Below are 27,025 nucleotides of genomic sequence, written 5' to 3'. Positions count from 1 at the left end.
CTGCATGGGTAGTCAAATGTTGGGTTTTTTTTCAGTTTCACCTCTAGGCAAATAATTCAAAAACTCCGAAAAACTCATTAATCTAGTAGCGTGACGCTGATTGGGCTTTGACTGCCGACCGATTGGAATTGTACCAAAGTCGCCCGAATTCCCTTTCTGCCGCTGTTGTTTGCCGTGTGTGTAGCAGAGTGTTCCAATCAACCGTTGCAACTGTGAAAAACCAGTCAACCACTCGGCACTGACTCATGTACATAAAGAAAGAGAAAGAAAGAAACAAAAAAAAGAGGAGGTTTTGCCGGAAATGGCCGCGAGAGGTTTTGCCCGGATGTTGGCCGGACACCTGGAGGCGGATATCTCCGTTCGTTTTTATTATTTTGGCCAGCAGCCTATACTTGTTGTTGTACCAGCCGAAAAAAAGAAAGAAAGAAAGAAAGAAAGAAAGAAAGAAAGAAAAAGGAACTTGTCATCAACAGCAATTTTTTTTTCCGAGCTCATCACATTCCTAATTATCGATTTACAGTGGCGTTGGCGGTGTATATGCGTCGCTAAAGGATATTGAACTCCACCAGCTTTTTTTTCTTTTTTTTTCCGATCGTGTGTTCAACCAACGGGATTTTATATTTCATTTCTTTTCCTGGCTTATTTATATTGTACACTATAAGTCATGTCACATCATAAAATGTTTCAAACTTCTCTCTCTGATAATAAAAATGTTTCTGATATAAAAACTCTTGATTTCAATTGCAGATGAACGTGATGCCATCCAGAAAAAGACGTTCACCAAATGGGTCAACAAACACCTCAGAAAGGTAACAAGCCAATCATTTTTTCTTTTTCTTGCTCTGCGTTTTATTGCTCTCCTCCTACGGAACTATTAAAAAGTTGCCACAGATTTCAAAGTCCCCCCTCACTATCATCTCAATCCTTTTCCTCCAGCAGACGCACGACGACCCACTTGAGAGAGAGAGAGAGAAAAAAGGGTTTTAAAAAAATGCATTTCGAGTCGAATTTTTATGGGTTTTTTTCTCCTCTCCGAGTGGAAAATGGGGTATGAAAAACGTTTTTGAGAAAAGTCTCTGGTTCTCTGCTGGTTGGGCTCGATCGTCCAGGCACGTCGAATTTTGTTCGGTTCCGTGAAATGTTTCAGCTGCCGTTCATCAGGATTCACGTCACGTTCTCCTGACTCCGACTGCCCCGACATTTTCTATATACGTACGCGCCCCTAAGTCGCACACGTCTGCTGCTCCTTCCCACACCAGCTCCTTTCACTTGAAATTTTCAAGCGGCCGGTTCTTTTTTAATTTGTTTTGTTTTTCTCTCACTATTTTTTTGTTCAAGAAAATTAAAAACAAGAAAACGGAATAATTCCATTCATTGTGAATTGGAAGGGTTTCAATCCCTGAGGGGGTTAATCGTAGGAACACAAGGCGTGAAGAGTTGTTGCAAGCGCGGCTCTCTTCGTCCAGCACGACGATTTTGGTTGTTGTCGCTTTTGTGAGTGTCCGCCGGCAGCGAGAGTCGCTAATTGAAGACGGTATCGAGATGACATCACGAGAGGAACCAATTCCAATGCCGTCTTCTTCTTCTCGACTGATAAGGAGGATGAACAGGGGGATACACCCCTCATTCTATACCCATATAAGGAGAGACGATGGCTTGTGTGTAATGGGCTACAAATAGTTCACCCAAACAGGTGTGTGTGTCTGCTGAGAATATGCACAAGTTTCTCTTTTCGAATGTGTTTGTGTGTAGAGACCGATAGAGTTTGAGTAGGACTCGGGAGGAATGAAAGAGAAAGAGATTGAAGTTGACCAAATAGAGAAGGAATTTTCCATTAGCTTTTTGTTTTTTTATCCCGATACAACTTTTTTTTTGTTTTCTTTCTTTCTGGGATTGTTGTTTGTTGTATCTTGTAGATGAAAGGATAAACAATATCTGGATATGATGATGGGCGCACGTGTCAAAGGCTGAATCGGGCGTGACCCCAACTTGTCTGTTTGATTTCATCCACTTTCGATGATTTTCTTTCCCCCCACTCTTTTTTCTAGGTCAAAAATGGAATCTTTGATCACACACACACGCTATAGGTCATCCACCAAGATCTTTCACTGTGACCCGAACTCATTCCGGTTTTCTTGTCCCTTTTTTTTTATAAATATTTATTCGGTTTCCAGTGTCATAAATCACCTGAGTGAAATGACGAAACAGAAATGGAAATTTCCAGTACACGTCCAAGTAGAAGGCAGAAAAAACACGATTTTCAGAAAAGATAGTGTACCTAGAGGTTTTCGTTATCGTTATTCAACGGAAGAAGCTGGTTGTCTTCTTCTCTTGAAGAAACAAAACTGGGTGGAGTGAGGTGCAGAGAGAGAGGGGGGATATCACACACGCAAAAAAATATTAAAAAACGGTGGAAATGTCAGGGGGGATGACGTGAGCGAACGAATGGGTTTTGGTGTGTAGAAGAAGAAGACGAAAAAAGGCCCGAAGCCGACGACGACGACGACTAAGAGAAGAAGAATAAGAGAAGAATTTAACTGCATTTTTAATTGTTGGGCGGAAACCTGGTAAGGCGACTTCCCGTCGAGTCCCGAACCCAAGTGCCGCTCAGCCTCATTCTTCTTCTTCAAATAAAGGCAGTCACACACACACACACGGCGTACACACATAGGCGAAACGACGCAGTTCCTTCTTCTTCTTCTTTTTTGGGTGGAGTTACCATGATGATGACCTATCCCTTTTGAAAAGGAGAAAAAGATAAATAAATAAATAAACCGAAGAAAACGTAATAAAAAGGTAGATCCCCGCAAAAAAAAAGAAAAATCGTCCTCGTTACACGCTGCGCCCACTCCGCCCGGCTGGCCAGAATAAGACGCGTCCGTGTCCGACGCCTTTACGACACACCATTTGGTCGAGTGACGTCACGAGTTGGTTGCGGGAGTGATTTCAACGGCGGAACAATTCTTTCTTCTATTTTGGCCGCCAACAACGATCCCCCCCTCTCTCTCTCTCTCTCTCTCTCTCCTTGTCGCCAATGAGAAACAGTTAGATCATTTCCCAATCCGAACCGTACGGAGTCGCCCGGTTCAGCGCTCTCTGTGTGAAATTTTCACTTGCGGCGATTATATGAACACCAATTTTTTGTTTTTTTCTTTTCCTCCTTTTGGAAGAACCTCTTTTTTTTCCTTTTTTTAGCGTGCATGTGTGTGTGTGTGTGGGCACTCGTGTGGCAATGACACAATCGCCCACTGGAGTATATCACTCAAAAAATGTATTGAAAAAAATTTTCGACTTTCGAAACTTTTAAAAAGATAACAAACGACTCAGAGATTTATATTTTTCAAAAGAAAAAAATTCCTGGTGATGGATTGTGTCGACTGGCCTACACACACACACTCCCGTTGTGGAGGGGGGGGGGAGGAATGCCGCTGCCCACGACTAGACAAAATCAATCGTAATTCTTAATCTCTGCGCGATTTCTGACCGACAATTTCTATCGTTTCGGACCTTTGAATTGTTGAGTCAATTGTTTTCGACTGTACAACGGCGTGGATCTTGATATGAAGAAAAGAAAATGAATAAGGGGCCGGCCCGCTAATTGACTCTTGTTGTTGAAATCTGTTTCTTAACGTGTCATCTCTTGCCCGGCTTTTTTTTTAAATGTTGATAACGTCTTACTTTGATGATGATGATGAAAGGAATTCCATTTTCCATTTTTTTTGTCTGTGTCTACTTTCGGAAGGTGATACAATTCTCACGGGGGTGGCGGTGCCGTGGCGCCTTTTGACTCGGACGGTGATGTCATTTTCTTTTTTTGAAATTCGCGCCTCGAGGGCAAGGCGGGCATGCATAATGTTTTGAGCGTCCGCGCAATCATCATATATTTCTTTTCTGAATGATTAAAATGATTATTCTCTCCCCTCTGTCGAGGCTAAAGAAAATGATGAAACATTTCGCCCACCAGTTGGGAGTGGTGACGGCTCGTGTGTCTTGTCCAGTCCCGACACTCGAGGAAAATTTTTTTTTCAAAAGAATCACGACGCCTACTCATCCCCCTGTTGTAAAAACACAGACGTGCGCCGCATCGGGAGCTGATGGAGAGCAGCAGCAGCAGCAGCGCACCTGTGCCACAACCCTACAACACCCACGAGCCCCTCAACTTGGATTTCTATTTATCCCACGAATTTGACACCAGACAAGTCGCAGAAATGTGAAGCGACTCTCTCTCTCTCTCATTCCATATGAGTGATGTGTTACCACAATGGCCGGCATGTTTAGCATGACAGAAGCGACCAGGTTTTTCTATTCTTTTTTCTCTTTTCCCTGGGCATTCTAACTCGCCGCCAGTCTGCATCACTTTAACGAAAGAGAGTGCGGGGCAGTGAAGCAGAAGAAGAAGAAGGAGAAGAAAGAGGTAGAACTGTATAGGAGGAGGAGGTCAGGAATGGCGTCGGTCGGTGTAGGTTTTCACGAGACCATCTGGTCAACATTTGGTGGCTGGACGTGTGCTGGCGGCCTTGCCCGGCATTTGGCATCGCGTCGGATGGATCTTTCCACTCGAAACCGGTCAGGAAACGTCGACAGACGGACGAAAAAGTTGCAATTAGACGGGCAAATGACCGTTTTACTTGGCCGGTGGTGCGCTCCTCATTTACCATAGACACACACTCGATCGAGAGAGAGAGAGAGAGTCGAGACCCCGCCCCTGCGGGCACAGGTGTCGGTAGTGCCCTCTATTCCCCGTTTCAAAGTATTCCATCAACAGAGAAAGAAATAAAAGAGAGAGAGTTGCAGCTAGCAATCTATATACATGTGTCGCTGGCTGCGACTGATTCCTTTCGTGTCCCACTAGATATATAAAAAATAAAAAAGGAGAACGATCTCTCTCTCTCTCTTTTAACTCTACATTTGACATTCCTACTCGTCCACATTGCCACCTACAACAACTCCCGAGCCTCTCCTTGTGCTTTTTTTTTTCCTCTCTGGCAAGGCCATAATTGAATTTTCTTTCGTCCCTATTTTCCGCCCGACTTGTCCAGATGAAAGTGACAGGCGACCTCTCCTATCTTGATACATTGAGGTATTGTCCTCGCAGTTGTTGTAAAAATTCTTTCGAGAAATTTCTTTCTTTTTTGATAGGGGACGCGCACATATTTAGATTTGATGGGGGTTGTTGCCAGACACAACAATTCCTCCTCGGGAGTAGACTGGCCTCCGTGTGAGGTCTCTCTCCTCTTTCAACCCCAGGGGGGGTGTTGTTGTTGGATATTTCCGTCTTGCCTTTTGACTGGAAAACGTTTTCTCTGCGACGAAATGGAATCATAAAAACTAAAAAAAAGAGGAAAATGTCTTTTGAATGCAATTTCCTCCCGACAACATGCGCATCTTTCCTCGTACTCGTCAAAAACGTTTTTATTGAATCGCGCACGCGCGCCATGACGTCATTTTTTCTCTGTTGATATGTAAGGGGAGGAAAGAGGGTGACACATACATTTTCCCTTCTTCTTTTGGGAAATCTCGATGTAGTAGTAGTAGTAGTTTACACAATAGGCAAAAGACGCTGTATGTTAATGTTCTTTCTTTCTCTCTCTCGGTCGTGTAAGTCGAAGAAATGAAAGAAACTCGAGAGCGGATGAAGAAGCCAAAAATGATGAAGAGAATAAAGTAGACTTTTTTGTGTTGTTTTCTCACACTGGCGTGTAACGTCTAGTAATAGAGACACCTCAAGCTTCTTTTCTTTCTCTCTCCGCTCCAATTTGTTTGTTTCTCTCGTGAAACCTTACGAGAGTCGCAAGTGGCAGTATCCATATTTATTATTGTTATTGTTGTCATTTTTCCAGCTTCTGACTGTCATGGCTGTCGACCCATTTTCACAGTTTCTCGTTATCTTTTTCTTTTTTTCTTGTATGGAATTGTTTTGTTTTGAGGGGACTTTATTTTATTTTTTCTCTTTTGTTTCCTATTGGAGGGACCCCGTCCTTTATCGTCGACACCCAACAAGTACCGCACGCAGTAAAAAGTGTTTTTCGGTCTCTTTTCATCACTTTTCGGTGGTCGCCCCTAAACAAATAGTAAACAATACTGAAACAGAAAAGAGCATTTTCGAGTCGAGGATTTTGAAATATCCTCACTAAGAAGTAGATAACGCCCGTAAAAGGCAGGAACGACCAAAAAGCCCCCCCACAAGAGAAACAAACCAGAGCTCTCGTTGATTAAATAGAAATGTGTGTTGATGATAAGATGGTGTGGAAAAAAGGAAGGAGCCCAGTTTTTTTGCTTTGTTTTGTTTCTTCTTCTTCCTCTTGTGTAAGCTAGTAAGTGTGTGTGGGCGATGGATTGTTTCGCTCGTGTGTGTGTGGATGTAGTTGGGTGACATCATCGCCTATATCGGAGAACGTGGGGGGCGAAAGTCTAGAAGGAAATGAACGCAAAAATACGCCTTGTAAAACATTCCTCCTACTCTTTTGACTGGTGGTGGCCTGTGGATTGAAATCCATCACTTTTTTTTTGTGTGTGTGCTGTGGTTGTTGTTGTTGTTTCCCTTTTTGTTATTTGGCTGCTTTTCTTCCTCTTTTGGGCTGTGTGCCTTTCAACGCCCTATCTGTTCGGGTCTCTCTCCAATTCAAATACGCGCCAATTACTTGTGTCCGTGTAATAACATCGGGAGGAAGACAAAAAAAAAATGAGAATAGATCAGATCCTTATTGATGCTCTGGTAGGGGAGTACTCCTCCCCTATATTGCCGTCCCTTTTTCGTTACCTGTTACATGTGTAACAAACGACAGAGAGAGAGAAAGGAGGGAGAGAGATGGATAGATAGAATTCGATCAGCCATTGAAGCGCGACATGACAGAGCCACGCCTGCTAATATATAATGCCACACACCAGCAGCAGGCCACCAGAATCTACAACACCAAATAACAACTAGTCATCTAACTGTTACTACCGAGTCTGCTCCTGCTGGCTGGGCTGGCCGGCCTCTTAGCCCTCTGCTGCTGTTGCTGCTGCTGCTATCATGCATGAAGATGAGATCATCGGACGGGTTTTTGGCTCCGGGCGGATGTGTTATGGGGTTATACGACATCCTCTGTGTGGGACGAGATGGAAAAGGATTCTTTTTTCTCCCCCATCTGCGTGAAATGCAACAAGATTGATTTAGTCAATACTATTCAATCGAGAGATGAATACAGTAGGAAAAAAAGATTGTTATCAGATGAGTGAACTGCAAAGGCTGCAAAGGGTAGACGGAGGGAGGAAGAAGACGAAGAAGAAGAAGAAGAAGGTGCGTGAAAAGTGCACGCGTGCGAGATGGGAGGAGATTTCTGGCTTTGGCTGGATTCCCATCTGGCCACACGGCGGCATTCCTCTTCATCTTCTTGCCGAGACTAATATTTGAATATATATCTAGTCGAAAAAGAATTGGAGATTGGAGAAGAGAATGAAAGGGAGGGACTCTGGGGGTCGTCGATGACGGCTGGGATTGACCCCGTGATAGAGATGGATCGATTTTTGGGGCTGGTAGAAGAAGAACCTTCTCTCCTTCTACCACCTTCTACTCCTCCCCCTTCCAATCTTTAAATAGTGGACTTGAGTTGATTATTACCGTGATCATCGACGCTGGGTTCTGGACGGCTGGCCCAATCGATTTCCATGTTGGTTCCATGTTCCACAGGCGTGCAAAATATCCACCACCACCACGCTCGTGTCGTGTGTGTGTGTAATGTTAGAGTCTACACGTTACGATACGGATGATTGGGCAGACGCTGAGTGGTAGTTAGCTGTTGTTTGGCGTGAATTCCGGGGTGTGGCTCTCTCTCGTTCGATTCTCTTCGCAAAGGTGTGAAGGTTGTTGTGTTCCATCGATCGATTCGTGGTAGCGAGGAAAAACCTCCCTCGAAAGTGGAATTCGATTCAATTTCCTCTTTCTATTTTATTTTAGTTTTTTCCCCTTTTCTCCTTCACGAACTGAATTGACAATTAAGTAGAGACGGGATGCTACTAGACTTTTAGAGTGGGACGATGATCTGATGAAGGGGGGTAGTAGTTGTTGGTCCGCCGGGAGAATTGGAAGAAAAGAAAGCAACAACTCACGGTGTTGTGGGGCCACGGATGTGCCATTCTTTCATTGTGTCGAATACCCAAGGACCTTCTTTTACCTTTTTTTTTCTTCTTCTTTCTTGTCTGTTCAGAGAGGAATTCAACAGGTTGTTTACCGTCATCTTTATTCATTCCGTTCTGTTGAGCAAGGGGCAACCAACACAACAACAACAACCAAAACTAGTTATAACACTAAATAAAAATAAGAAATTGAAGATTTTCTTTTTCTTTCTCTTCGGTTTTTTCCCCTTTTGAAATATTAAAAAAAAGAAGAAGAAGAAAAAGATCGAAATAGGTGTGCTCCTGGCACGTCCTTCACAAGGTTCTTTGTGCTCCTGCTACTTGGTGCACCACATTATAAAAATGAAATATCATCTCTTTTAAAAAAAAAACAAAAAAATAAAAGCAGAAAGATGAAAAACCGGGTTCTTACCAGTCTTTTCTCTTTTTGGGATAAATATCTTATCGGTTTCTAAATGTCTTATCACTTGATAGTTGAAAAGGAGTCGGCAATCTTTATCTAGCCGTGGCTGATCAAAAGCTATTTTTATTAACATTTATGTAAGAGGGTCCTTGGCATTCCGACACTGGTGTCTTCTTCTTCTTCTCCTTGTGAGAGGGAATAATTCAACGCGCGAGGACCAACGGGACCTAGATTTCTATTTGTTTTCTTTTTGGTGTGTGTCTGAGCGGGCGGCGAACGGACGGGGAAAAAAAGAGATTGGATGAAGAGGCGTTGTCACCTGCTGTTGCCCTGGCACCTCGGGTTGAAAAATTGCATCGAGTCGTTTGCCCGATGTTTGCTCGTTTGTTTGTTTACTTATTTTGGCGCGTTCTGACGCCTTCTAATACGTGTGACTGGCCCTGGCCATTTATGGCATTGTGCGCGTTTGGGTGTCTGCGTGCGCCTTGGGAAATACAAAATTCGACGATGAATTTACGCAAGAGAGTTTGGTAATTTACGACGACACTTGATGTATGTAGCGCGTTAAAAAAGATCCGACCAAGGCGGCGGCTGGGGCGTCCGTTATGGGCGCAAAGAAAACCAAAAATCCCTCCCCAAAAGCGCGTGAATAGCGCAGATGAGCGGAGGATGCAACGTAAATGTCGGGTTTCGAAAGAGAAAAAAGGAAGGAAACTGCGGGGTTGAAAACCCTTCAGCGCCATCTTACGCATATGTGTGTGGGGGCCCATATTGAATTTAAACTCATCCATCATTGGTTTTGTGCGGCTGACTCAGGCGCGATAGTCATTCGATGATGCCACTCCGCCACCACATCGTGCCACGCCGGCCATTACATCACGGCCGATAGATTGACTTTTTTTTTTCTTTTTTTTCTTTTCCGCCTTCTCCGTGCGTGAATCATTCATCCATCCATCGTCCGTCCGTCGGCCGGCCAATGGATCATAATGATCGCATCGGCTCTTTGCAAGTCCGTAGACGTGACCATTTATGGGAAAACATTTTCCATCTTCCACGCGTTTCCCCTACGTCTAATTAAAAGTCGCCGGGCCCCACCCATTACATTGTAGACTCTCTCCACCCCTCATTCATTCCCATTCATTGATTTGTTGATTAATTCATTCACTAAATATACTGATTGTGCTTTTTTATTTATTTAAAATCTAAATTTTCTCTTTTTATTTTTATCTCTCGATAGATTGGGCGACGCGTGGACGACCTCTTCGAAGACCTTCGTGACGGACACAACCTCGTCTCGCTCCTGGAAGTCCTTTCTGGCGATCACTTGGTATGTTGTTGTTGTTTTTGTTGTTATTGTTGAATGGTCGGGTAGTTTATGTCACTCATTGCCAACCAAAAGAAGATTTCAAAAGAAGAAGAAGAAGAACAAGGGGGACAAACCCCCCAAAAAAGAAGAGAGAAGCAAAATTTAGTTTGAGTAGTAGGAGGAGGAATGGGTCTCGAGAGAGAAACAGTCGTGTTGTTGTTGTTGTTATTTATCGGCGCCTTTTGCCGTTCTCTCTCTCTTTCGCCTGTGTGTTTCGCTAATCACGATGCCCGTATTTGGATCCAGGCGCCAGCCCATTTGGACTTTCAGTGTTCCCATTTCTCTCTGCAGGTTGTTGCAGCCTGGCCTAGGGGATGGCTAGAAAGAGAGAGAGAGAGAGAACAACTAAACAACAACAACTCAAAGGAACTTTTTTGTTTTCTTGCCCCTTCATTCTTCTTCTTCTTCTTTTTTTTTTTTGAATATTGATTTCGGTCGATATCCATTCAGAGGCATAGAGCCGTGCCGTGCCATGCCCCGCGTTCTCTTTCTGTCTTCTCTCGGCTATAAAAAGAAAAGAGCGTCTCCCATCGTTTCCCGTTTGGGGGGGATCAAAAATCGAAAAGATATGGAGATGGAGTAGATGAGTAGGTGGGGTCTTTATCGGTTCCTCTTTTGTCTCATCATCTTGATTTGGTGGAGAGGAGGCCAGCAGTTTCTCTTCTGCTTCTTCGGAGGGGGGTTTGGCCCGCAAGACGGATGATAAGGATCCATCCACAAGTAATAATAATGTGTTCCGCTCTTAACGGCGCCCGGTCAGCATTTCCACCGCTGTGATGATAGAGTTCATCGTTAGGGAGGAGTATCTGATTTCGTTTTTTGATATTCGATTTCTCGACAATCCAAAACACAGCCACAAGATCGTCGGTCTTTTTCCCCATTTCTCCAATGTCAACCGAAATGCTTTTTCTAATAAATTTGATAATTGAAAATTTTTTTTTATTTGACTCATCTTTTTCTTTTCTTTTTCTTTTATGTTTGTTTAATGTCCAGCCCCGTGAAAGAGGTCAGATGCGCTTCCACATGTTGCAGAACGTCCAGACGTCGCTCGATTATCTCCGCTATCGCAAGGTGAGTGTTTCTCTCCAAAACGGAGGAGAAAAGAATTTGATAAGGTCGATAGGACGAGGAATCCTCTTCTTTATCCTTTCCTGTCCTCTCCATGTTCACATTGACGCCGCTCAACTGCAAGAATAAAACGAATAAAATAAAAATATATGGATTTTGTTTTTTTACAAATTTGGTTTGAAAAGAAAAGAAAAAAAGCTTTTTGGTAAGACGTCAATAAAATGGGAAATAATAGCCCTGGCAGTTGTTCAATGACGACGCCGAAATTTCCAAGAGTCTCTTTTCAATAAAAAAAAAACTTTGTGAAAAAACAAATCGAAAATCGAAACGTAACACACATTTTCATTGTTTGAAATGTACATTCAAATTTCTATTTTGTTGCGCCAAATTTTGTATTTTATTCATTTTCTCTCTTTTTTTTCTCGCTTGACACAGATCAAGCTGGTCAACATCCGAGCCGAAGATATCGTCGACAGCAACCCGAAGCTGACCCTGGGTTTAATATGGACCATCATTCTCCACTTCCAGGTACCCAGTCATTTCATTATTTTAGTTGCTGTTCAATTTAACCTCGAAAGAAAAGAAGGGGAAAAAACAAAACAAAAAAAAGAAATGTGCTGTTATTCCCAATGACGGGGGAATAACCAGCCAACAGGACATGCGGTTGTTTTTGTGCGTTTTCTGACTTTTGTCAGCAGACGATTCGAGAATTTTAAAATTCTCGGCTTATCGGTTGTGGCGTCATGTGATAAAGACTTAAAAATAGAGGATGAGAATGGCAGGCGACATTTCCTCTATCGTACGGTTTAAACGCTGTAAAAACGAAGCCAGGACGGCGATGAAAACAAACAATCAAATAAAACCAAATGAAAAGAAGTTGGATAACTTTGGGAGTGAGCTAGCGCCATCCAGCCGCCGATCGAAGCATTATTGCCTGGACAGTGTCGTGTATCTTTTTTTCTTTTGTTTTTTTCCTCTTTCGAAGATAAAAACAAACAAACAACAACAGCAACAGATCCCTATACAAATGAAAAAGGAGAGATAAGACTCCCGAAAAGAAATAGCGCCGTAACCCGCATCGGCAACTTGTTGCGTCATATTATCTTGACAAAAACATACCGGCCCATTTACAATTTTTACGAGATTTGATGTGATCATTCCCTCACGTCCGTACAGTCCATAGCTCGTATCGAAATCGTATCATTTATGTAGAGGTTAGAGACTGCTGCTGTGCGGCTCCATCACCCCGCAGACGTAATAATCCTCGTGTAATAATACTTTGAGCCTTTTCGTTCGGCTCCCGTTAACCAGTGCCGGCGTTGTGCCAAGCGCAGCCAACGGGCAAAGCCACTCGCATTCCTTTCGATGGTTCACATATCTCCTCCGCTCTTGTTTCGTTTTTAAATTATTCTCGAATGTAGAAAAACACGAAAAAAAAAGAAGAAGAAGAAGCTTAATTTCTTTTATTCGATTCGACTTTGTTTTTGTTTTTTTCATTTTTTTGCTGTTGGAAGAAAGAAAATGAATGGGATTTTGTGTAATCGAAGAGAGAATGAGAAACCAGTTTCCTCTATTTTCCCTAACTGGTTAACTCTCGCCCATTTATTTCGGTCCAGACTTGGGAATGGGTTTGACATTTTGTTCGTTTATTTCTTTTCTTTTAGATTATTATTATTTTTTTTTTGCGTCAGTTCCCCCCTGAAATTCCGATTGTCCTTTTGTGTCTTTTTCGACTCTGTTAAAGAACTTTTTAGTAGTCGCGCGCGTGTACTCGACTGGAATCCCTAATGTGTTGCTGTCCTCATCTCCGACGTTGAGTACCGGGCCGCGACTTTTTTTTTTGTTTTTGTTTTCCAAAAATAAAACAAAAATGCCTGGGAAAAAAGCAAAAAAAAAAAAAAAAAAAAACAAGAAACCTTTTGCGACGAAGATAAATACAAAAAATATTTAAAAGAAACCCCACCAAATAAAAAATCAAAAACTGAGATTTTCTTCTCTTTTTCCCCTGTGCAATTTTAATCGGACCAGTCCAACCAAAGAAACTATTCAAATGCCAACCCGCGTTGCAATGCCCCAAAACAACCGAAAAGAATCAAAAACAAAACAAAAAAATGTACATGTTCAAAAAGATGAAGAAGAAGAAGAAGAAAAAGACGCTGAAAAAATGCGTCCAGGTGAGTTGCGGGAGCGGGCGGGCGTTGGGACAGGGTTACGGGCGCGTATGCATTTGATTCACATATATGGTCATGATTTTGAGAAATCTAGCCACGTTCCTCTTTTTCTCTCTCTCCTCTTTCTCTCTTTCTTTCTGCTCCTACTGGTGTCTCATGGGTGTGCGTGGTGCCGTGCTCTTTTTTCTTTCTATTCCCATTTCCATCCGATTCTCTCTCTCCTTTTCGGATGTGTATTCTAAACACACACACAGAGAGAGAGAGATGGAAGCCGGTGCTGTTGCGTCGTCCCTCCAGGGCGTTCCCCAGTTGGAATCGTCAGAGAATGGAGGAATGAAAGAAAGAAGAGGTAAATAAAAAAAAAAGAAAAAAGAGAAAGAGATTTGGGGGTTTGGGGCCTGTGTGCGTTTGGTCGGCGCAGTCGGGACGAGTGAAAGTGGCGTGGAGGAGGTCGTTTCCATCGAGTCTTGGCCGTTCTCTTTCCTTTTCCCAACTCTCTGCCCGTTTCTTTAGGGTCGTCGTCGACGTTCGTCGTCACCTGCCAGTGCCGCTCTGTGTCTCGGTGACTCCACTGTGTGTCCACGCGAATTCAAACTCATTAAAACAGTCGTCGTCCTCCTCCCCTTCATCCGAATCGAGAAGTGAATTTTCCAGTCGCTTACCAATTTTGGATCGCGACTTTATCAAGTTGTGGAACCCAACCGACATTTAGGGGGGGCCCAGCGAGTTTAAACTTTTTTTTTCGTTGTTGTTTCTTTTCTTTTCTTCTCTTCTCGGATCTCAACGGTTACGTCGACACAGTGAGAGTTGCAAGAGAGAGAGAGAGAGAGAGAGTCGGCAGTGGTTGGCTGGTTCGTGTTGGGTTCGGTCGGTCAGGGGCGCACGGGAGTCATCGGGGGCAATCCGGTTGCCTTTTCATCGGTTTCGGACGATTGCGTTCAATTGCGGTCCTTCCCAATCGGACGGGTGTGAAGAGCAAGTCGTAAATTCTGACCAGTGACCGGTCAAAACACACAAAACACCCTCGATTGTTCCCAGCTGCCGGAATTGTTGGACTCTTGCCCGCCGGGCACTGCAGCGGCGCACCATTACCCAACAGCCTCACACGAAAACCATATTGGACTCCAGAGTCCCTCTTTTTGATTTGCAACCGGGCAACTCTAGCCCGCACCCAAAGAACAACAACAACAGCAACTACAACCACAACAACAAGAGAGTTGGGAAAAAGAAGCCCAAACGGAAATGGCTGGGTGGAGCAACGGAGTTTGGTGCGGGACGGATGCGCTCAACGAGAGGAGGTCGCAACGAAGCGCGGCAACGGGCGGCGTCGTGACGGAAGTGGACGCCATTCGACTGGCTGAGCGCATGCAAATGGACGGCGACGTGCACACGGTTTTGCGGCGGCACCACGTCACGTCGCACGTCCGCGACGACACGACCGAGAGCCAGCGGACGGCCCGCAAGTCGGGCGTCCGCCGCGTCACGACCCGCACCGTCCGCCAGACGACGACCATCACGCGCGGAGAGCAGCGCTCCATGACGGAGAACGTCAACCGGCTGGACGACGGCTACGGCGGGCGGACCAATTACTTCCAGACGTCGTCGCCTTACGGCGCCTCTGAACGCGACGCTTCCCTCTACGAGGAGCGCGTCCCCGTCCCGGCCATCACTTACCACCGCCACCTGGCTCCCGTTGAACATCACTCGACGTCGTTTAAACGATCCAAGGTAGTTAATCCTTGAATGACCTCAACGCACAAACAACAAAAGAGCGGCAAGGAAAAATAATCGGGGTCGGTCGGTCGGTCGTTCGTTTCGGTGCTTCAGCAATTCACGACCCGCCGCCGTCGTTTATCTTCATCTCTTCCCTTCGCCGTCGTTTTCCGTCGTTCGTCTTCGTTCGTCTTCGTTCTCTCCCCCCCGCACTCCAAAAGAAAATTGGAGAGAGAAAGAAAAAGAGCCCCTCTCACCAATATCACTCATCCGAAATTATAATTTTTCTATTTTTCGACGCTGTAACTTTTCATTTGGAGGGGCGCCGTTAAGCCGCGACCCGGCGGAGCGATTTGACCTCGCCCTTCCGAAAAAAACAACAAAACAAAACAAAATAAAAACAATACTTTTTATTTTACTTTAAATGCAAAAGTCGCCATAGAATTATCTACACACCTGTTGCACTGCAATTCACCTGTCCCCTCCCGACATATTCAAATAATAACCGCCTTATCCTCATATTTTCTTGCCTCTGAAAAAAAAAATGCTATTTTTTGACAAGTTAACGATGTAACAGCCGTGTCGGGTTTTGCTTCAATAGAACCGAAAGTCACCACTTTTCTTCTTCTGTTTCTCGGCTTTCGCCCACTTTTTTTTCCTTCCTCCTTCTCTTTTTTTTCAAATGCGCCGCTTCTCTTAAATTCTAGACATTTTGAGCTTTCACGCCACCGCAGAGCACACATAATTTACTTGATACGTTGCGAACGCGGGCATTCATCTTGCCAACACTTTTGCGCTGCTGCTGCTGCACCTGCGCGATTTGATTTATTCCATTTGGAATAATCGTATCAAACGATTACGACAGAAAACGGTTGCACCCGCCCATTTCTCGAGAATGAATAGGAAAACAGAAAAAGGCGACTGGAAATTTTGGGGATTTTTCATTTAGGCAAAGAAAGAAAATGTGTTGTGGATGATGATGGCGTCATCTGTAAAAGAAAGGGGGTGCTTTATTTGGGCATCCACCCGAAAAAATAATAAAAAAAAAAAGATATCGATGAGGTCACTGCCTGCCGATGGTTTTGCTGGTCCTCGTCTCTTTAACAGTTGTAGTAGTACGTGTAACTTGTTAAGTGTTTTCTTTCTACATTTTTATTCTATTTGAAGTTTCTTCTTTTCTCTCTTCTTTTTTTGCGCCCAGCAGTTGAAGATGGCCAAATGAAGTATATGGTGGCCATAAATGGTCACTGTGTCTGATGACGGACAGTTTGTTTGGTCGGTGGGCGGTCACGGAGAGAGAGAGTCACAAAAATTGTTGAACACAGTCGTTGTTGTATTAGAGAGAAAAACAGAGGCTATATTCCTTTAAGCTGGGAAAAATAAAAATAAAACCTGTCCGATTGATGATGGCTCCCCCCCACTCTTATTCATTTCTATCTAGCTACGCTCTTCGCTTCTCGCGTTGAATCTACATTCAGTAATAAGATTTAATGCTAATAGCGCCACCCCATTCGTCATCATTAATTCACAGACAGGTTTCTTTTTCTTTCTTTTGGGTTTTTGTTTTGTCTGTTTCATCCCATCTCTTTCCTGATAGAGTCCAGCCTGCCTCCTTATATGTGGAGGGGATTAAATGCCTGCGAGCGTTTCTAACTTGTGATTAAAAACATTAGTTTGTATTACTTTGATTATACGTATAGACCCTGGCGATTGCACGGTCAATCTGTCTAGCGGGATCATGAGTTTTTTTGTTGTTAACTTTTTGCTTTGCTCCTTTTTTCTTGACCTTGTTTGATCAATTTCAAACGAATTCATCCGAGTCCAATTTTCATCCGGCGTTTTTTGGCATCCAATTACTCATGCAAACACCCCCCACGGTTCATTCGTTCGGGAAAATCGAACGCCCAAGCCACCCAACTTCGACTACCACCTGATGAGAGCAGCAGTAGCACGATTCGCTCACCGTTCCAAGGAAAGAAAGAAAGAAAGAAAAACAAGTAAAAGGGTCCAGCAGGAAAATTTGCATTTGAATCATTCGAATCGGCAATTCCGTCTCAATTTCATGTCGCTCGAAGTCTCTCACTTGACTATTCAAAGCTGACGGTCCTGTCTTGTTGTTTTGGCTATTGTTGTTGCTGTGTCGGGTCGAACCGGCTCTTTTCAGTTGGAATGAAAAAGGAAAAAGAAAAAAAATGGGAAAAAATAACTAAATGGTAGAAACTCTCAAAAAGAAGTTGTCCCGTATAAAGACATGATGGGATACTTGGGGCGATGGAACGCGGATTCCCCTTTTTTTTATTTTTACGTTATATTCGTTTCTTTTCTTCTTTTTTTTTACGGTGTGAAAATGTTTCTCCTTTAGCCGGGCCCGTGTTCCCCGCCGGCAGCCATGTGTGAGTCACATATATTCTTCGCCATCCTTCGCACGGCAAAAATAATAACTGTGCGCGCGATGGCGGAATTTAAATTTATCTTTTCAAAGATGATTAAAATTATTTTTTTTTGTTTTCTTTGGAAAGTTTGATGGTCGGTTGATGGGCGTGGTTGTTTATTCAAAGTTTATTCAAAATCAAATTTTATTATTTTACCATTTTTCCGGAGGAAATTTTTACGACGTGTTTTTATTATTCTCACACTTTTTTCGTTTTGTTTTTCTTTCAATTGAATTAAAATTATTTCGTGTTTTCCTTTTTTTTTTTAGATATCGGACATCATGGTGGGCCAGGATGAATCATTGACGGCCCGTGAAGCCCTTTTGCGATGGGCTCAGCGCACCACGGCCAAGTACCCGGGTGTCCGCGTCAAGGATTTCACCTCCTCCTGGAAGGACGGCCTGGCTTTCAACGCCATCATCCATCGCAACAGGTGCAGTTGTCTTTTTTGTTGTTATCTCTCTTTTTCTTTTTGATTTCTCCATTTTTGTTTTTTTTTTTCGTGTTACCTCGTCGTCGTTGTTTCTTGTGTCGGTTTCCCTGCGCCGAAAGCCAAGAAAAATACAAATAAAAATAAAGAAAAGAAATATTCCTCGTTGACGGATCAGACCTCCCGACATCGAATCCATCACCACCTCCTCCTCCTCGTTCGCTTTTAAATGCGCGCCAGTAGAACGGCTGCGAGACACGTAGACACAATCGTACATTGTACGTACTGTTTGTCGTAGGATCGATGACCATCGATCCTCCCTTATTTCACGTTTTCCAAGCCGATTGATTCAAACTTATTGGCTACGTCGAGTGCTAACAAAGGCGCACAAAAGAAGAAGTGGCTCTTTTACACACACACACACACGACGTAACAAACAATCGGGCGGTGGGTGACCGGCCATTGTATGTGCTTATTGTTGCCCTTGCCGTTAAAAATCCGGAATCTATAATATTGGAAAACTTAGTTTTTTTTTCTTCTTCTTTTTTTTTTGTTTGTAACCGATCCGTCACACGCAGCGAAAAATGTTTCCGTGTAACCAACGTCACGAATGGAACTTTGATTGTTTATGAAATATTCATCAAATTGTAGCGCGGCTCCCTGGTCTCTATCTCTTTCGACAACTTATCCGCACGCACACAGCCCCCACCACGTCTATTTCTTCTTGTAGTTTACTCCTTTTCAAAATAATATCTCCTCCTGGATATGTCTGGTGTATAACTCATTTTTCTTACTTCCTTTTGCAGACCTGATTTGGTGGATTGGCGCTCGTTGAAGAATCGCGGCATCCGCGACCGGCTGGAATCCGCCTTTAACATTGTGGAACGCGAGTACGGCGTGACACGACTTCTCGATCCCGAAGGTAAGCTCATACCACACACACACACACACAGACAGACTTACTACCCGGCAAAAAAAAAGCTATGGGGGGAAAAAGGAAACCATTTCGTGAGAAAATCTGCTTTCAAAAAAATAAGAGAAAGAAGAACGCCGAATTCGTGATAACGTGGGAGTTGGTCGTTTAGTCGTCGTCTTAAAAGTCGGCAACCGACAATGAAGTCATGGAAGAAGCCTCTTAAAAAGAAAGGAAAGAAAGAAAAGAAAAGAAGTTGATCATGATTTATGAACGCACCCGGATACATCATCGAATGGATGGCTCGGAACCAATGGCGCAATGGCACATATTTTGTCAAAAAATATTTAAATGGACAAGAAAAACGAAAAAGAAAAGACCCTGGGCTCGCAACATATGTAGAAGACATTATATGTACAGAGTATATAAATATGTTTTTAAGGTAGCGCATTGGGAGCTCCTTACATGGGCCTGGCGTCCGCCCTCCTGCGGATCTCTTTTAACGGCCCGGGATAGAACATGTAGGATGACCGCCTCGAGGCATCGATAGTTGAGGGCAAGGCCGTGCTGTGTTGTTGTTGTTGTACCATGAGTCATGAACCACCACCACCACCAGCGCGCACACACATACCGCCAGTCCGTCGTGTCCCAATAACTTCTTTCTTTTCTGGCTTTCTCAGACTGGAATTTTTTTTTTCGAAGAAGGTGATTGGTTGGGAGAGGGGGGGGTTGATGAAATGAGGACAACAATCATCATCAAAAAAATTTTTATGATTCGCCTCATCCCGTGATTGATTTGACCAAACAAATTTGTCGGTACATCTCTCATCTCCGTTTTTGGTTTGTTTGTTTGTTTGTTTTGGCATTAGATGTCGATACCCCCGAACCGGATGAGAAGTCGTTGATTACCTACATCTCGTCGCTCTACGATGTTTTCCCTAATCCGCCGGCCTTACACCCACTTTACGATCCGGTAAGTGCTTACCTTTTCTTTTGTTGTTGTTGTCAAATGTAGAAAGTGCACTTGGCTAAAAGTTGTGAATTGAAAATTCTGGAAATTTCTTGGCCAAACATTTTCAATGGCATGTGGATAAGAATAAAAGAAGATTAACGGGAAAAGGGGAAGAGTAGAGAATGATCCATCAACATTTTTTTGGGGGTTTCTTATTTTATTTATTTATTTTTTGTTTTGTTTTGTTTTGTGAAATAAAATTCAAAACATTCCAGGAGACGCAGCGAAAATACAGCGACTACCGAGAATTGTCCAGCTCGCTGCACGTTTGGATCCGTGAGAGCACGCTGTTGATGCAAGATCGCAATTTCCCCAACACGCTCATCGAGGTCAAGAAGTTGGCCCTGGAGTCGAACCGATTCCGGACGGATGAGGTACCGCCACGCCTTAGAGAGAAGCAGCACATCACCCGACTTTACAAGGACATTGAGGTGATTAACAGACGTTGTTAAAGCGACGTAACATCCATCGTGCCCGTTTTCTCTGTCGTTTGTCCTCTCGTTTGATGCTCACCCCCCGCCCGCCTGCCCGTCCTCCTGCCACAAGGAAAGAAAATATCGAAGCAGGATAAGAAGAAGAAGAGACTCGTTAACCAAAAACCAACGACCCCTTTGAACTCTTAAAAGTCCCTCATCAAGGGAGTTTCTGGGGGGTTCGACTTTTGGCCGCAGGACGACCCACAAAACGGGCCGCTATTTTCTTTTCTCTGTTGTTGGCTTTCAAGCCGTCGATGCTGTTGTTGTTGTTGTTATATATTATTATCATTATTGGATAATCGACTTGGACCGATGAGGCCGGGCCCGACATATTGTGAACTTCCTATTTGGAGAGAAAGCTAATCGTGACGGGCCGTCGTGAATCACGGGAGAGGGAACGAGGCAAATGGCAGAGAATATGGGCAGATTGCCGAAGATGGCCAGTCGTGATAGAAGGAGCCGAGATGATAATATTTTTCTTTGTCTTTCACGATTGCATCCATTTGTTTCATTCTAATTTTTTTCTTTTTTCCTTTTTTTATCTTCTTCTTTCGGGGTTTATGGGCGCACAGAAATTTTTGGAAGAGACGGAAGAGAAATTGGAGCCCGAACTGCGGCCCGACGTGCTGGAACGCAACTGGAACCAGCTGTTGCTGCTGCACCAGGAACGCGATGCGGCCATTCACAAGGAGATGGAACGACTGGAGCGACTCCAGCGGATTGCCGAGAAGGTGCACCGCGAAGCCAAGCAGTCGGATGTCCGGCTGGATGACATTGAAGCTCGGATTGATGAAGAAGCCAAACGGCTGGATCGGCTCCATCCGCGGGACGCCATGAAGAACTGCGAAGTTCTCAACTCTGAACTGGCTTCGATCGAGGAGGCCATCAAGAACATGTTTTCGGATGTCCAGATCCTGAAAGAAGGCCGCTACAACCAGACGGCCGACCTGCACAAGCGTGTCCAGCGAATTCACCAGCGCTGGCAGTCGATTCGTGCCGTGTTCCAGACGCGATTGCTCGAAGTGTTGCCTTCCTTGACGTCGCCGGATGCCAGCCGATCCTCGCGCTCCTCCCTGGAAGCCCGTCTCTTTGAGACCAACGAGCAGTTCCGCTTCCTTCGCGAATGCTCGGAATGGGTCCGGTCCAAATTGGCAAGTTATTTCAAAGCGATTTAAAATTTTATTCAGACTCCCAATACGGATCTTTGCTGATCAATCTTTTCTTTAAAAAATAACAGACGCAAATGGAGAAAGCCGCTTACGGTAGCGACTTGCCCAGCGTTCAAATCGAACTCGAGTCGCATTTGAAGGAACACAAATCTGTTGATAAATTCCAAAGCAACGTCGAAAAGTGCATATCGAATAAGGTAAAGCGAAGAATCAAAAGGCGTCATTCTTTCAACATTTTAAAATAATCCGCCATGAACTTTGTTTCGATTTCTTTTCTTTCCTTTTTATATATTTATTTTTTTGCCGTTATATTTCATTTGTTATTTTCTTTTTCTTTTTCTTTTGTGCCATTGTGCGAGAGCAGAACAAATTCCAAGGCGAGGAGTCGGCCATTTACGTCCATCACGTGACGATTCTGCAAAAGTCTTACACGGAGCTGACGATGACGAGCAAGAAACGTCTGGCGGACCTGGAAATGCTTCAGGATTTCATCCAGTCGGCCACGACTGAGCTCATCTGGCTCAACGAGAAGGAGGAGATAGAGATATCGCGCGACTGGTCCTCCAAGTCGCTCAACGTTACCGAAATTGAACGTTACTACGAGGTACGTGCCCGGCGTCTTAAAAACACAACAACAAACCCAAAAACACATAAACTGCGTTCGCCGTGAGCGAAGCATTTGCCCCAGTTGACTTTGACGTTGTTGCTGGCCCCTCTCCGTCGCCTTTTTTTTTTCTTTCTTTTTTGGCGTGTCTGTGACTTTCTTTTGTGTAGTGTCTTCCCCTTAAACATTCTGATTATTCCCAGTCGCTCTCTCACACTGTCTTGTTTGGCGCCTACGGACTATGAGTCATTGGCCAATAACCTTGACGATGAGGAAGGAGATGGCGCGGGGTTTGCGTTGCATTGTGCGAAACTGGTTCCGTTTCAAAACATGGAGATTTATGCTTTTTGAGCAAGTGCCAGTCGCTTTGGTTTGGGGCCAACAACAACTTCAGCAACAACATCATCAGCATCAATAGCCCGAGAAATCCCCACAGTTGAACAAGAGAGAGAGGGGGGAGAGAGAACTCTCTGGCACGTTTAAAACTACACGTTCTCTCACACATACACGTACAACAACAACAACAACATTTCCAGTTGGTTTGCTCATGACGGATCACCGGGAGCGCCGGTTGCCGCCGTCGCTGGCTGCTGTCGCTGTGCCCTGGCCAGACCGTGAAATTCTCTCATCCGTCTCGGATTGTCCGGAAGGTTTCTTGACGCGTCCCGTCCTTCCATCATCATCATCATCATCACCATCACGACGCCAAAAGCGCGGCACTTAATTTTCAGGGTGGAGCTCCTTTTTTTGATTTTCGGAGAAAAAAGTCGAGAACTCTTTCGAGACACTCAAACAGACGAGGGGTGGGAATTTCGGGGGAATTTTATTTTATTTTATTCATTTAAAAAAACTTTTGAAATCATAATAAAAAAGATGAAAGAAGAAGTGTGGCCAAAAAACCTCGAGGGAATGAAATCAAAATGAAGAAGAAGAAACAAAAAAATAAGCCGGGCGGCAACCGGAATTCCCTCTATTGCGCCATGATTAGATGTCGTGTTAGACGCTTTGACCGACGCCGGGGTCCGAGAGAGTCCCGTAGCCAACACAGCCCAGACCAGTTTGTTGTTGTTGTTGTTGCTTCAGTTTTCATTCAAATCATAAATAGAAAAATCCGGGCTGACGTTTCGGTTCAAGTGCCACCGGGCTAATCACCCAGGCGAGAATTTGTTTTAATGAGGGGGTTGCATGCCATACGCAATGCAGCAACTCTGCACCTTGACGTCCAGTTGTTATTTATTACCTGCCGTCTCATTTTTTCTTTTCTTCTTTTTTCCTACTTCTCTTTATTTTTTTTTTTATCTTTCTCTCCAATTTTTCATTCTGTGGCCAGCAAAATTTCGGAATGGGATATCAGGTTGGCGATCTGTTTTTTTACCTTTTGACCGTTTGCAACCCACTAATCGATGTTGCTGTTGTCCATCTAATTTTTTTGTTGCTGTGCGAAAGGTTTGTGACTCACGAATTAATTGAATTCTCGATTGTTGTTGTTGTTGATGCAATGTGACAGGCGTTGATGAGCGAGTTGGAGAAGCGCGAAATTCAAGTGAGCGCCGTCCAGGATCGCGGCGAGGCCCTTGTGCTGCAGCACCATCCGGCCTCCAAGTGCGTCGAGGCTTACATGACGGCTCTATCGACTCAATGGAAATGGCTCCTGCAGCTGACACTCTGCCTGGAGACGCACCTGCGCCATGCGGCCGTCTACCACAACTTCTTCACCGAAGTCCAAAAATGCGAACAATGGTGCATTATGTAAGTTGTTGCTATTATTTTCCGTCCACGGGATGTTGCCGATTGTCTGGAACAAGGAGAGAGAGAGAGAAAAGGAAAAAAAAGCTCCTTGATGAAATGGTCTCCTTAATCTTTTTTTTTTTTCATTTTTCCCTTTTTCTTTCCCACAACAACAGACAAGACCAGCTGTTGAACAGCACCTACAGCCAGAGTGAATTCACGTTGGACGAAGGTGAAAAGCTCTTGAAGGAGATGCAGGACCTTCGCGAAGATTTGAGCCATTACAGCAGCGTCGTTGAGGCACTTTACGAGCGCAGCCGGGAAGTCGTTCCACTCAAACAGCGGAGATCGTCGCTGCGACAGCCCATCGCCGTCACGTCCATTTGCATCTACAAGCAAGTCGAGGTGCGTATATATCAACTATCTAGCCGTCGCCGGCCATTCCATTTCATTATTCTAATTTGCTTTCCCTTTCTTTTCTGTTCTTTTCTTTGTTGTTGCTGTTGTTGTTGCTGCCCTTACAGGTCAGTATCGGCAAGGACGAGGTGTGTAAATTGGTCAACAACTCGTCGAAAACCAAATGGAAGGTCGTCACCAGCAACGGGGTCGAATGTCAAGTGCCCAGCGTGTGTCTCCTGATCCCGCCACCGGACCCAGAAGCCGCCGAAGCGGCCGACCGTCTCAAACGCCAGTACGACCGGTGCGAGGCCCTTTGGCTCAAGAAACAAATGCGGATGAGCCAAAACATGATTTTCGCCACCATCAAAGTGGTCAAGAGCTGGGATTTGTCCCAGTTTATGGCCATGGGCAAGGATCAACGTGATGCCATCCGCAAGGCGCTGAACGAAGACGCCGAAAAGCTCCTTCAGCAAGGCGATCCCAACGATCCGCAATTGCGACGACTCCAGCGAGAGATTGACGAAGTCAACCAGCTCTTTGACGAATTCGAGAGACGCGCGGCTATGGGCAACCGGCCGGAATTGAGCCAGCGGGCCATCGGCGACCAGCTGACGACTTTGTTGGTTCAGTTGGAAGAATCTGAGCGGACGCTGACGAGCCGCATCACGGCGCCTTTGCCGCGCGACTTGGATCAACTCGAACAGCTCGTCGTCGAACACAAACATTTCGAGACGGAATTGCAATCGCTCCAGCCCGAACTCGAATCGGCCAAGGAGAACGTGGAAGCCTGTCCGCGCAAGACGCCGTCCATGCAAACCAAGTATTCATTCATTTATCCGATTCAATTTTTACTCTTGTAACTTGAAATTCAATTTGATTTTTCATTCAAGATTGGACACTTGCATCACCAAATGGAACATGATCTGGCAAAACTCGAATTTGTACATCGAGAGGCTCAAGGGCACGGAAATTGTCCTTAACGGCCTGGACGAGTCGACCAAATTCGTGTCTCGCCTGGAAATTCAACTGGCTTCTTGCGAGAATATGCCGGCCGAGCCGGAAGCGCTTCGAAAGGTCCACGACGACCTGGTGGACATGCAGTCGAACATCCAAATGCAACAGGGTGTCATCGACCAGCTGGCCGAGGAAGCCGGAACTGTCCGCCAATTGGTGATCAGGTCGCGCAGCTCAGTCAACGCCACCATCCGCAAACATCCGGACGTCGACCGGCTGGAAGCCGAAGTCAAGACGATCATCACCCGCTGGAGCAACATCTGCACCCAAGTTGTCGAACGGTAAAGAAAAAAAAATTCAAATTCCTAAACATGACGTCATAAATTATTGAAATAAAAACACCTGGACACTTTGATTTCTAAAATTATGATTATTTTTATTTTTTTGACTGGACAGGCTGCAGAGCTGCGAGACGACATTCGAACACTTGGAGCGATACTCTGCCATGTCGCAAGTCAATCATACTTGGATCGACGCCACGAGCGAGACGGTCAGCAAATTGCCGCCCGTGGAGAACGGGGTCCAGGCCAAGGACCAGCTGGATAGCACAGCGGTATGGGAGCGATTAAAGACCCCTTCTTTGTTTTGCCATTTCGTTTTCTAAACGCAGTTTTACCACTGCTGCTGCTGTTGCGACTTTGACGGCGGAACGACGGCGCCCCGGCCGTTTCGTTCTGTAAATTATTGTTATTGAAATAATGGCCGCTAACGACACCGCAATTTTCCTTAGAAACTCTACAACGGCGTGGCAGCCAAGAAACCGTCGCTAGATGAGGCCAACATCCTCGGCGCTCGACTTATCCGCGAGGCAAAGGTAAGACCAAATTTCGACTCCTCGGCTTTTTCTCGCTGTTTCTAGTCCTAGTCCGCTCTTGTTGTTGTTGTTGTTGTGGCCGTTTTCGTGGCTCATGTTTTATCTAAAAAATGCCGCGTTGATTGACGTGTGGTGATTAACAGCCGCAACACTCGCACATTTACACAAACAATCGAAAGAGAAAAAGAAAAAGAAAGAAACAGGAAAAATGTTTTTTAAAAAGAATTTCGGCACTGGCCAACACCTGGCCCACACGCGTGAAATACGTGAAAAACGTCTCTAACGCAATCTCACACCTCCGGCTTGAGCAATTTGCTGCCCCGCGCACCGACCCACCAAGTCCAACCAGCAACCACGCACACATAAATATGTTAAAATCATGTCGGAGACTACGCCCTTAAGCCCCCATTTCATTCATCATTTTTCACACAAATAACACCAAACTCGCTTTGAAAACGGTTTTTTTTAAAGGTCATTCGGTGTCTGTGTGTAGATTGTAGATGTAGAAACTTGCTTTTTTGTTTTTATCGTCGTCGACTCATCCGTTCTAACTCACCTCAAAACAAAAAACAAAAACAAAACTGAATTATTTTTATGACTTTACGTCCGTCTATTATCTCACTCGTTCTCACTCTCTCTCTCTCTTATCTCTGACATTTGTTTTCTATTCCGGCGCGCTAATTAACAAACGTGGCTTTACTAACTTCCATCTCTTATGGCTCCCTTTTACCACCCACTCGTCTCTCCCGACCGACTCTCCCGCGCTACCAAACGACAAATTGTGTCCACCCGTGTCCCACACAACAACTCGACTCCGCCCACCGTCGCATCCGCACCCACTTCATTCGAAAAATGAAAATTTCAAACCGCCAAAACAAAAAACCCTCCCAAAAAAACGACTACGGCCGTCCGAATAAAACCAACACAGATCTACGACATCCGTCTCAAGAGCTACCGCACGGCTCTAGAGGAATTCCAGCCGAGCTGGGACGGCATTGTTCAGACTCGACGCGGGCCGAGAGGTCCGGCCACGGCGGCCGAGTACGTGGCACGCGATTTGGACGATCTCAACGGCCACTACGAAGAGCTGGTCGATGCCCTGCAGCGTCGCTTGCAGCTCCTCTGCGACATGGCCCAGCAGGAACTCGACGAATTTGAGGTAATGAACGACTTTTTTTTGTTTCGGATTTTGTTT

General features: G+C 44.8%; 1 protein-coding gene across 10 annotated transcripts in view; it reads left to right on the top strand.

Annotated features, from left to right (window-relative positions):
• Positions 1-27,025, top strand: part of LOC124193257 (microtubule-actin cross-linking factor 1-like) — a 67,059-nt gene that overhangs the window by 7,783 nt on the left and 32,251 nt on the right. For 4 of the 10 annotated variants that reach the window (XM_046586994.1, XM_046586993.1, XM_046586990.1 and 1 more), the window contains 18 exons: positions 748-809; positions 9,759-9,848; positions 10,881-10,958; positions 11,391-11,483; positions 17,541-17,704; positions 18,508-18,623; positions 19,484-19,587; positions 19,842-20,057; positions 20,675-21,253; positions 21,340-21,468; positions 21,636-21,875; positions 23,383-23,624; positions 23,780-24,008; positions 24,128-24,822; positions 24,893-25,297; positions 25,413-25,569; positions 25,747-25,830; positions 26,759-26,989. In XM_046586994.1, the coding sequence (XP_046442950.1) occupies positions 748-809; positions 9,759-9,848; positions 10,881-10,958; positions 11,391-11,483; positions 17,541-17,704; positions 18,508-18,623; positions 19,484-19,587; positions 19,842-20,057; positions 20,675-21,253; positions 21,340-21,468; positions 21,636-21,875; positions 23,383-23,624; positions 23,780-24,008; positions 24,128-24,822; positions 24,893-25,297; positions 25,413-25,569; positions 25,747-25,830; positions 26,759-26,989 (3,914 nt within the window). Of the gene's footprint in view, positions 1-747; positions 810-9,758; positions 9,849-10,880; positions 10,959-11,390; positions 11,484-13,522; positions 14,855-17,540; positions 17,705-18,507; positions 18,624-19,483; positions 19,588-19,841; positions 20,058-20,674; positions 21,254-21,339; positions 21,469-21,635; positions 21,876-22,001; positions 23,230-23,382; positions 23,625-23,779; positions 24,009-24,127; positions 24,823-24,892; positions 25,298-25,412; positions 25,570-25,746; positions 25,831-26,758; positions 26,990-27,025 lie in introns of those variants that run through there. The other 6 variants (XM_046586998.1, XM_046586995.1, XM_046586997.1 and 3 more) reach the window with 4 other exon arrangements.

The sequence above is a fragment of the Daphnia pulex genome, chromosome 4 (genome assembly GCF_021134715.1).
Source record: "Daphnia pulex isolate KAP4 chromosome 4, ASM2113471v1".
Taxonomy (NCBI): domain Eukaryota; kingdom Metazoa; phylum Arthropoda; class Branchiopoda; order Diplostraca; family Daphniidae; genus Daphnia; species Daphnia pulex.
Note: the sequence above shows the minus strand (reverse complement) of the source record. Positions and strands in the feature narration are given on the sequence as shown.